The sequence below is a fragment of the Anolis carolinensis genome, unplaced genomic scaffold, assembly GCF_035594765.1.
Source record: "Anolis carolinensis isolate JA03-04 unplaced genomic scaffold, rAnoCar3.1.pri scaffold_14, whole genome shotgun sequence".
NCBI lineage: Eukaryota > Metazoa > Chordata > Lepidosauria > Squamata > Dactyloidae > Anolis > Anolis carolinensis.
The window spans coordinates 9,383,773-9,396,140 of record NW_026943825.1 but is presented as its reverse complement, the minus strand read 5'-3'; the positions used below and the strand labels follow the sequence as shown (position 1 = coordinate 9,396,140).

At 41.4% G+C, this 12,368-nt stretch overlaps 1 protein-coding gene across 1 annotated transcript; it reads right to left on the bottom strand.

The window, feature by feature from the left end:
• Positions 1-1,251: 1,251 nt before the first annotated feature.
• On the bottom strand, positions 1,252-6,241 carry LOC100552625 (transmembrane emp24 domain-containing protein 10). The gene is made up of 5 exons (XM_008124110.3): positions 5,974-6,241; positions 4,490-4,610; positions 4,223-4,296; positions 2,180-2,306; positions 1,252-2,056 (listed from the first exon to the last, which is right to left on the bottom strand). The coding sequence occupies exons 1-5, from the start codon at positions 6,154-6,156 to the stop codon at positions 1,935-1,937; spliced, it is 627 nt and encodes a 208-aa protein (XP_008122317.1). The 5' UTR covers positions 6,157-6,241; the 3' UTR covers positions 1,252-1,934.
• Positions 6,242-12,368: the final 6,127 nt, after the last annotated feature.

The window sequence follows — 12,368 nt, the reverse complement described above, 5'->3', positions numbered from 1 at the left end:
AGCCCCCTTCGGCTTATACTCGGGTGAGGGTCCTGGTTGGCTTATATTTGGCTCAGCTTATACTCGAGAACATATGGTACATTTATTATTTTTCTCTATTATTGTTGCTACTATTACATTTATTTTACTCTATTACTATTAATAATAATAAATTTATTATTTTACTCTATTATTACAGTAGAGTCTAACTTATCCAAGACTTGCTTATCCAAGGTTCTGGATTATCCAAGGCATTTTTGTAGTCAATGTTTTCAATATATCAATATATCATGATATATTTCAATATATCATGATATTTTGGTGCTAAATTCGTAAATACAGTAATTACAACATAACATTACTGTGTATTGAACTACTTTTTCTGTCAAATTTGTTGTATAACATGATGCTTAATTTGTAAAATCATAACCTAATTTGATGTTTAATAGGCTTTTCCTTAATCCCTCCTTATTATCCAAGATATTCGCTTATCCAAGGTTCCGGCCCGTTTAGCTTGGATATGTGACACTCTACTGTACTTGGATTATTTTCCTGTATTTATTGTTATTATTATTACATGTATTATTTTACTCTATTATTATTAAACTAGCTGTGCCTGGCCACACGTTGCTGTGGCGTTGTCTGGTGGTGTTGGTGAGAACTTGTTGAGGTAGTGGTGGAATTGAATGTCTGTTGTATGGTTGTCTTTATGTTTAGTATGCATTTTATTGTTTGTGTACTGTGAAACTGGTGAGGGTAGAGGGGGTCTATGTCCCTGTGTAGTATTGTATAGTATTTATACGTTGTCCATGTGTTGGGAATGCTTGGATTGTGTCCTGCTGCATAGTAGAAAGGGTTGGGCTGGATGGCCCTTAGGGATCTCTCCAAACTCTTGTGCCTGTCCCCTGGGCTGAGTAGGTTGCTAGGAGACAAAGTGGGCGGAACTTAGCCTTGTAACTGGCAGCAATTGGATAAAAACAATTATTCCTCTCCCTCCAATTAGGACTTTATTTTTCTTTTCTTTTTGTTGTATCAACCTAGAGCCGGGGATGATGGGTTGTGTTGTCAAATTTCGTGGTTGTGGGGCCTGTAGTTTTGTTGTTTTGACCACTGCCCTGATGCCATCACTCTTTTATATATATAGATATAGATAGAAGGATACATAAGCACATTTAGATTGAAGATGAGAATAATGATTTGATCAGAGTTGGACAGTCTTATCTTAAATTTGAGCTTTATGTAAATGTTCAAAAACATTTAACCTACTGATGCCTCAATTAACGTAATTTTATTGGTATCTGTTTTTATTTCTGAAATTTCCCACCCTTGGCTTATACTGGAGTCAATGTTTTCCCAGGTTTTTGTGTGGTAAAATTAGGTGCTTCGGCTTATATTCGGTTCGGCTTATACTCGAGCATATACGGTAATTAGGAGGCAGGTTCCAATCAAAATTCATTATTATTATTACAGACCCAAACAGGAGGGAGCGTGAAAGCATTTGCCCAATCCAAATTCAATAGTCAGTTCTGAGTGAAGACGGCATGGTAACACCACCCCATCCATTAAAATGGCAGCGACATCTAGGAACCAAAAGTTATTACTGTACTTAAAATATGCATCCAGTGTTTTTCGCGACCGGGATTCCACGTAACTGATCCAATCAAACACCAAGTCCCACCACCAGCAAAGGGTAGAAGGAAGCATAGCAGTCCGTAGTGGTTTTCCAATCATCCTCCACAACCCATGGCTATCAGGATGGCCAGTGCCATCTTGGTTGGCAATATAATGTCGAGTTCATTTTTAGCGTTCCACCGCAACTAAAGGGAAGTCCCTACGGAAAGGGACCCAGATGGCACGGGCTCCGAGTGAGTGAGGAAGAGCACAGTTCACCTTGGACATCCCTGGAGAAAACAAGGTGTGTTCCCTTTGCCCCAGAGTCGAAGCTGCCTGTCCGCTCACTCAATGAGTTTTTTAGCCTTGAAGAAACGCCTGAGGTAGAAGACTTGCCAAGTGGCCAGGCCCACCAGGCAGAGCATGGAGAAGATGCTGAAGTAGAAAACGCGGGCACTGGTGGACTCTGTGGAGAGAACAACAAACATGGAAGGCCATAGAATTTGCTGCACTCTGGAACTTGGGTTGATTACTAAAGCGGTCTGTTGTTGTTATCTCCCCAGACAACACCACCTTACACACCACTCACCGTTGGTGTCGCGCATTTCCTCCTCTCGCTGCTTCATGAAGGCGAAGTCTTTGACGATGGATTCGGAAAGGTCCTCCAGCCGGCGCAAGTCCACCTCGAGGGGCTTCAGCTTCTCTGCCTTCGCAATCTGTGCCAAACAGAAACAAAGAGCATAAATAGTTTGTTCTCATTAATTCTTGGTCTGGTTTTAAATTATGTTTTATTATGCTATCATTACTATCTTAGTACTTTACTAATAATAATAATAACCATTGATCATATCCTCAGCTGCTGTAAGAAAATCGCACAGACTGACTACAAACAGAGGCACAACTATGTGGCCCAAATGATTCATTGGAACTTATGCCTCAAGTACCACCTCCCAGCATTAAAGAACTGGTGGGATCACAAATCTGCAAAAGTATTGGAAAATGAGCACACAAAGATATTGTGGGACTTCCGAATCCAGACTGACAAAGTTCTGGAACACAACACACCAGACATCACAATTGTGGAAAAGAAAAAGGTTCGGATCATTGATGTCGCCATCCCAGGTGACGGTTGCATTGACGAAAAACAACAGGAAAAACTCAGCCGCTTTCAGGACCTCAAGATTGAACTTCAAAGACTTTGGCAGAAACCAGTACAGGTGGTCCCGGTGGTGATGGGCACATTGGGTGCCGTGCCAAAAGATCTCAGCCGGCATTTGGAAACAATAGACATTGAGAAAATTATGATCTGCCAACTGCAAAAGACTGGGATCTGCTCGCATCATCCAAAAATACATCACACAGTCCTAGACACTTGGGAAGTGTTCGACTTGTGATTTTGTGATACGAAATCCAGCATATCTATCTTGTTTGCTGTGTCATACAAAATAATAATAATTTATTTTTCTATCTGCCACCATCTCTCTGAAGGGACTCGCGGCAGCCCAAAACAGAAACAAAATTAAAACACAAAATACAATATAACACCATAGTGACCAGATAGGGGAAAGGTAATAAAAACAAACATCACCATCAATGGATAAAATGGGGTCAGTCAAGTCAAAAGTGCATAGTTTCAAGTTGTATAGTTATACTATTGTTGTATAATTGTGTTTTTATCTTGACGTATTTTACCTGTTGATGATGTGTATTATGTATGTATTTTATTTCATTCTGTTTTAATTACCTGGGTTTGGCCCCATGTTAGGCGCCTGGGGTACAAAAATAATGTTATATTATTATTATTATTATTTATAGATAGATGAGCAGGGGAAATGCTTCTGTAAGGCTACCCCACTTCCAAGCCAGGCTAAACATTGAGCTACCTGTGAAGAGGAGCCAGATCCAGCGGGGAAGGAAAGAGTCAAGACTAATGTCACTAAAGATTATTATTAATATTACTTTATTCAGTTTATTTTTATTCAGTGTTTTAATTATGTTATTAAGTCTGCTATTTTACCTGTATATGTAAATGTCTGTTTTTATAATTGCACATGTCTTTGTACATTTGATGTTTTTTATATTGTTATATCGAGGAGCCCCGGTGGCGCAGTGCGTTAAAGCGCTGAACTGCTGAAGTTGCAGACCGAAAGATCGCAGGTTCAAACCCCGGGAGCGGCTTGAGCGCCCGCTGTTAGCTCCAGCTCCTGCCAACCTAGCAGTTCGAAAACATGCAAATGTGAGTAGATCAATAGGTACCGCTCTTGCAGGAAGGTAACAGCGCTCCATGCAGTCATGCCGGCCACATGACCTTGGAGGTGTCTACAGACAATGCCGGCTCTTCGGCTTAGAAATGGAGATGAGCACCAACCCCCAGAGTCAGACATGACTGGAGTTAACGTCAGGGGAAACCTTTACCTTATATTGTTACTATTTTTATCTGGGTTTGATCTTTGTAAGCTGCCCCGAGTCCCTCCAGGGAGATGGAGGCGGGGCATGAATAAATAATAATAATAATAATAATTATTATTATTATTATTATTAACCCTGTATCCTTCATATGCCAGGAGGACTGGCACAACCTGGCATCTTTATCTCATATTGCAAGAGAGCATCCAGAAGATGTTTTACTTACGTCTTCATAATTCCGGGCCTCCACGCCATGCTTGATGTTGAGGGTGACCAGTTGGTCCGGGACCCGGAAGTTCCCTGGAAGGAACATAAAGAAACAGTTCATATGTTTGGAGAGAGAGAGAAACAAGAGAGGTGGGGGAATTCAAAGCAGTGGGCATTATTATTATTATCATCACTATTTTGCCTCTCTCCCAGCAGAGCAACGCAAAGCAATTAACAATAAAGGTGGTGCAAGGATGAATACAACACCGACGGCCCTGTTCCTCACCGGGCTGCCCATGGCTCTCAAAGCAAATCTCGTAGATTTCATAATCGTCGGTGGTGAAGGCAAACTTCCCTTTTTTGGCATCGTCCTTGGAGTAAAGGATGTGACCGGAGGAGTCGGTCACCTGCAGGGAGACAAAAAGGAGAAACAGTCTGATCCACTAGATCACAAAGAGAGAATATGATATATGTATCTATATATATAAAAGAGTGATGGCATCGTTTTAAAAGATCTCAATAAAAATACATTAAAAAAAAAAGAGTGATGGCATCAGGGCAGCGGACAAAACAACAAAACTACAGCCCCCCCCAACCTCGAAATTTGACAACACAACCCATCATCCACGGCTCTAGGTTGATACAACAAAAAGAAAAGAAAAATAAAGTCCTAATTAGAGGGAGAGAAATAATTGTTTTTATCCAATTGTTGCCAGTTACAAGGCTAAGTTCCGCCCTAAGGTTAGCAGATACCCCTAAGGATCATCCAGTTCAACTTCCTTATATCATGCAGGAGGACACAATCCAATCACTCCTGACAGATGGCCATCCAATATCTGCACAATAATACACATCGGATCATAGAATCAGACAGTTAGGAGACACCCCTAAAGGCAATCCAGCCCAACCCAATTCTGCCATGCAGGACACAAGCCAAGCACTCCTAACAGATGGCCACCCAGCCTCTCAATACTAATACTAATAATAATATCATCATACAATCCTAAGGTTTGGAGTGACCCCTAAGGACCATCCAGATCAACTTCCTTCTACCATGCAGGAGGACACAATCCAAGCACTCCTGACAGATGGCCATCCAGCCTCTACATAAAAATGATGACGAAGATAATAATAATAATAATAATAATAATAATAGAAGCATAGAATCCAAGAGTTTGGAGAGACCCCTAAGGGACATCCAGCCCAACTCTTTCTACTATGCAGCAGGACACAATCCAAACATTCACAACACATGGACAACGTATAAATACTATACAATACTACACAGGGACTCTCTCTCTGTATATATATGTATATGTGTGTATGTGTGTGTGTATATATATATATATATATATATATATATATATATATATGCAATATGTATAAATAATATAAAATAAAGTGAATACAAACACACGCAGTATATATTATGTGGATTATATTAGTACAGTAATATTTATTTATTTATTTATTTTGCTACATTTATATGCCGCCCTTCTCAACCCGAAGGGGAGTCAGAGCAGCTTACAAATTACATATATTGTACTATATCATTATATTGTAATATTATTAGTAATATTACATGTAAATTATAATATATAATTAATATTATTATATTGTATTATTAGGATTATATCGTATTACAATATAATATTATGAATATTATAATAATGTATGGTGTATACAATATACACCATATAATACATTATATGGAGTATATCAGTAATGTTATTCGTGTGACCCCTGCCCCTTCCTCCTGCTCGTCCTCACCCGGAGGTCTGCCCTGATGCCCGGCGCAGCGGCCTCGGAGACCTCGTACTCGCCGGTGACCATGACGTCGCGATGGAGCTCCTCCTTGAGGCACTTCCGCGCCTGCGGAGGGAGGTGGAAGGACAGGCCCAGGCAGCCCCCGGCCCACAGCAGGGCCAGCAGCCCCGACCACGAGCCCCGCATGCCGCCTCTTCACGCGGGCCTCAAGCCTCCGGAAGGCCCGACGTGGCACTTCCCTGTTGGAGCCCTCCCTCGATTAGTGGGCGGGCCTAAAAACACCGGAAGCCACGCCCCCTCAGGGCGAGAAGCGTCGAATAGGATGAGGCGCTGGGTTAGTACACGGGAAGCCACGCCCCCTCCGGCGGAGCAACATCGAATCAGAGGCAGGCGCTTCAGTTAAGGGGCGTTGCCGGAAAGCGGAATGTCAGGCCTCCTCCAAGTAGACAGGCGCTCGAAGGGGCGGGGTTAGGAAAGAGAAGCCACGTCTCCTCCAAGTAAGGCGCTACGATGAAGGGGCGGGGTTAGAAAAGGGAAGCCACGCCTCCTCCAGGTAAGGCGCTACGATGGAGGGGCGGGGTTAGAAAAGGGAAGCCACGCCTCCTCCAAGTAAGGCGCTACGATGAAGGGGCGGGGTTAGAAAAGGGAAGCCACGCCTCCTCCAGGTAAGGCGCTACGATGAAGGGGCGGGGTTAGAAAAGGGAAGCCACGCCTCCTCCAGGTAAGGCGCTACGATGAAGGGGCGGAGTTAGAAAAGGGAAGCCACGCCTCCTCCAGGTAAGGCGCTACGATGAAGGGGCGGGGTTAGAAAAGGGAAGTCACGCCTCCTCCAAGTAAGGCGCTACGATGAAGGGGCGGGGTTAGAAAAGGGAAGTCACGCCTCCTCCAAGTAAGGCGCTACGATGAAGGGGCGGGGTTAGAAAAGGGAAGCCACGCCTCCTCCAAGTAAGGCGCTACGGTGAAGGGGCGGGGTTAGAAAAGGGAAGCCACGCCTCCTCCAAGGCGGGGTTAGAAAAGGGAAGCCACGCCTCCTCCAAGTAAGGCGCTACGGTGAAGGGGCGGGGTTAGAAAAGAGAAGCCACGCCTCCTCCAAGTAAGGCGCTACGATGAAGGGGCGGGATTAGAAAAGGGAAGCCACGCCCCCTCGAGGTAGACAGGCGCTTCCCATCCCCCGGTGGCGAATTAGGGGTTATGTAACAAGACTCTTTGTGCGCATGCGCCTTTCTCCAGCCCAGGCCCTTCTCTGGAGTGGGCGTGGCTACGAAGTGGAAGTCACGCCCCGTCGAGAAGCGCGGGAAAAAGGAGTCTAGGGAAACAATTGCAACCAGATCCCTGTATCCGCGGCGTTTCAATGCATTCCGTTTCTCTTCCTGCTTAAAAAAAATCAAATATATACAGCAGAGTCTCACTTATCCAACGTTCTGGATTATCCAAGGCATTTCTGTAGTCAATGTTTTCAATATATTGTGATATTTTGGTGCTAAATTCGTAAAAACAGTAATTACTACATAGCATTACTGTGTATTGAACTACTTTTTCTGTCAAATGTGTTGTATAACATGATGTTTTGGTGCTTAATTTGTAATATCATAACCTAATTTGATGTTTAATAGAATTTTTCTTAATCCCTCCTTATTATCCAACATAATAATAATAATAATAATAATAATAATAATAATAATAAAACTTTATTTATACCCCGCCACCATCTCCCCAACGGGGACTCGGGGCGGCTTACATGGGGCCATGCCCAAGACAGTACAATATAACAAAATATAAAAACAACATATCATAATACAATTAAACAATACAAAAATAACAATGCACAGTACAGAACAAAATCAAAAGCAACATAACATAACAAGGGCGGGCCGCATGGACACAAAGTTAAAACTCGGGGTAAGAAGAGATAAGAATAAAACCATGGGGAACAGGGACATGAGATAGTGAAACAGTCTAGAGCAGGGGTCCCCAAACTAAGGCCCGGGGGCCGGATGCGGCCCTCCAAGGCCATTTATCTGGCCCCCACCCTCAGTTTTAGACTTAGGCTCACCCCAAGTCTGAAATGACTTGAAGACACACAACAACAACAATCCTAATTAACTTAACTATCTCATTAGCAAGAAGCAGGCCCACACTTCCCATTGAAATACTAGTAGGTTTATGTTGACTAAAATTGTTCTTATTTTTAAATATTGCATTGTGCTTTCATTGCTTTTTTTTGCACTACAAATAAGGCATGTGTGGTGTGCAGGGGAATTTGTTTTTTTTTTTTCAAATGATAATCCAGCCCCCCAACACTTTGAGGGACCGTGGACTGGCCCTCTGCTTAAAAAGTTTGAGGACCCCTGGTCTAGAGGATAGATATTCGCTTATCCAACATTCTGCAAGCCTGTTTACGTTGGATAAGTGAGACTGTATATATATATATATATATATATATATATATATATATATATATATACATATACACACACACACAGTATATACATGATTTTTCAAATATTAATAGTATGTATATATAAAACAAAATAAAACAAAAATATTAAAAATTATATATATAATATTAATATTTGAAATATACATATTTTATATAAAATATATAATAAAATACAAAATATTTTATGATATATATTTTTATATAAAATATAAAATATTTTATAATATATATTATATAAAATAAAATATAAAATATTTTATAAAATATATATTATACATATATATATTCACAAATTAAAATAAAAATATTTTATTTTATTTTGTGAATATATATATATATATATATATATGTATTCACAAAATAAAATAAAAATATTAAAAATTATATATATATATATATATATATATACACACACATACATACACACACACATACACACACTAGTGTTGATTTTGTCATTTGGGAATTGTAGTTGCTGGGATTTATAGTTCACCTACGCCCCAAGAGCATTCTGAACTCTAACAATGATGGAATTGGGCGAAACTTGGCACACAGAACTCCCATGACCAACAGAAAATACAGGAAGGGTTTGGTGGGCATTGACCTTGAGTTTGGGAGTTGTAGTTCACCTGTGAACCCAAACCATGATGGATCTGGACCTAACTTGGCATGAATATTTATTTATTTATTTATTTATTTATTTATTTATTTACAGTATTTATATTCCACCCTTCTCATCCCGAAGGGGACTCAAGGCTGATCACAATATACACATAATTCAGTGCCATATACGCATAGAACAGAGACAGACATAGAGGCAATTTAAACTTCTCCAGCTTCCAGAGGGTATGCTCGATTCCGGCCACAGGGGGAGAGCTGCTTCATCATCCACTGCGACGGCAACTTCCTCATTCCAAACGCTTGCTGGACGATTTTTTTTATGGTGTCCTAGATTAGTTAAATTAGCCTCCCCACATATAAGTGGTACCTAAATTTCCTACTTGATAGATGTAACTATCTTTTGGGTTGCTTACCCTGTTTCCCCTAAAATAAAACATCCCCAGAAAATAAGACCTAGTAGAGGTTTTGCTGAATTGCTAAATAAAAGGCCTCCGCTGAAAGTAAGACCTAGTAAAGTTTTTATTTGGAAGCATGCCCACCGAACAGAACACCAGAGCATGCAGGATCGGTAAATGGAAGTACCATAGAGTGTTATACATGGAAATATTGGTAATACAGTAGAGTCTCACTCATCCAACACTCGCTTATCCAACGTTCTGGATTATCCAACGCATTTTTATAGTCAATGTTTTCAATATATTGTGATATTTTGGTGCTAAATTCACAAATACAGTAATTACTACATAGTATTACTGCATATTGAACTACTTTTTCTGCCAAATTTGTTGTCTAACATGATGTTTTGGTGCTTCATTTGTAAAATCATAACCTAATTTGATGTTTAATAGGCTTTTCCTTAATCTCTCCTTATTATCCAACATATTTGCTTATCCAACATCCTGCCAGCCCATTTATGTTGGATAAGTGAGACTCTACTGTAACAAGAAATTCTTGATAGGATTCACAGTTTGTCTGGTTATGCTAGTTTGTGATGACAACTACTGTACAGTATATAATAAATGTTCATGTTTCTGTTCAACAATAAATGTGAATTTTTCTTCATGGAAAAATAAGACATCCCCTGAAAATAAGACCTAGCGCATCTTTGGGAGCAAAAATTAATATAAGACACTGTCTTATTTTCGGGGAAACACAGTAGGTCAGCAACGAGCAGGGGCGATTTATTTTAATGGTCGGGTGCTCATTTCGCCATGGGCTGGCCTCGAACTCATGACCTCTTGGTCAGAGTGATTTCTTGCGGCTGGCTACTAACCAGCCTGCACCACAGCCCGGCCCCAAATAAATATGCCGAAATGTAAACACTGGTGGAGTTTGGGGAAAATAAAACTCTGGCATTTGGGTGATGTAGTTGCTGGGATATATAGTTCACCTAGGCCCAAACAGCATTCTGAACCCCAACAACGATGGAATTGGGCCAAACTTGGCACGAATACTCAATATGCCCAAATGTAAACACTGGTGGAGTTTGGGGAAAATAAAACTCTGGCATTTGGGAGTTGTAGTTGCTGGGATATATAGTTCACCTACAACTAAAGAGCCCCTTGAGCCCCGCCAGTGATGGAATTGGGTGGGAATAGGGGTGTTTCCCCATCCCGGGTGACTCAGCCTCCCCTTTGGCACCTGGGCCAGTCCCTCTTCCTCCCAGCCTGCCCGCCTGCCAATCCTGTGAGTCAGCCCGCTTTTGGCAATCCCTTCCCTTCGCCTGAGTCACCAAAGAGGCCCAGGACGCTACGCATCCCATTGCTTTGAACTGGGGTGAGCCACAAAACGAGAGCCCCAACCATACCTAACAAAGTTGGCAGAGACTGTGAGGCCCGGCTATACTTTTCGGCTGAGTCACGCTTCCTCTTGCTCACGTTTTGAGGATGTGGTCTGGACCCGGGCCCATAACCCCTTCCTCCTTCTCCTGATTCCAAGGGGAATGGATCCAGTTCCAGGCCACTTCTAAGTCTCAATACTACTATTATGGGATCCTGGGAGTTTTAGCTTTGCAAGGCCTTCTCTGCCCCCCCCCCCAAACTACAGATCCCAGCACTCCGTAGCACGGACACATGGCAGATCAAGCAATGTCGAACTACATTCTTTGTATAGTGTAGACCAGGGCAACTTCAGCCCTCTATTGTCATTATTTTATGTTTACTATGTTGTTGTGTATAATGATGTTTTTATTTTGATGAATTTTTATCTTCTGATGAAATGTATTAAATATAATATAATAATAATAATAATTATAATAATAATAATTATTATTATTATTTTATTTTTGTACCCCGCCACCATCTCCCCAGAGGGACTCGGGGCGGCTTACAGATATAAAACCAGCATACAGTATACGGTTTTACAAAAACACACAAATAAATTTAAAAGGCATTAAAAATTACGATCATTATAAAACACATGACAAACACAGCAATAAAAACATAAAATGAGCTGGGCAAAGTGCACTGAGTGGAACTTGTAAACAAGAAGGAAGATTAAGGTGCTACAACGTCATGGGAAGAGCCTTAAACTGGGGTGAACACTGAGGCTATGTATTTAAATAGGTATTTTATTCTGTTTTATTGTAATTATTATTATTATTATTTTATTATAGATAGATATGCTGGATTTCATATCACAAAATCACAAGTCGAACACTTCCCAAGTGTCTAGGACTGTGGGATGTATTTTCGGATGATGTGCGCAGATCCCAGTTGGGTGGCCTTTTGCAGTTGGCAGATCGTGATTTTGTCCATTTCTATTGTTTCCAAATGCCGGCTGAGATCTTTTGGCACAGTACCCAGTGTGCCCATCACCACCGGGACCACCTGCACTGGTTTCTGCCAGAGTCTTTGAAGTACAGTCTTGATAGCGGCTGCGTTTTTCCTGTTGTTTTTCGTCAATGCGACTGTCACCTGGGATGGCGACATCAATGATCCAAACCTTTTTCTTTTCCACAACTGTGATGTCTGGTGTGTTGTGTTCCAGAACTTTGTCAGTCTGGATTTGGAAGTCCCACAGTATCTTTGCCTGCTCATTCTCCAATACTTTTGCAGGTTTGTGATCCCACCAGTTCTTTGCTGCTGGCAGGTGGTACTTGAGGCATAAGTTCCAATGGATCATTTGGGCCACGTAGTTGTGCCTCTGTTTGTAGTCTGTCTGTGCAATTTTCTTACAGCAGCTGAGGATATGATCCATGGTTTCGTCAGTTTCCTTGCACAGTCTGCATTTTGGGTCATCAGCTGATTTTTCGATCTTGGCCTGAATTGCCTTTGTTCTGATGTCTTGCTCCTGGGCTGCAAGGATCAGGCCTTCTGTCTCCTTCTTCAGTGTCCCA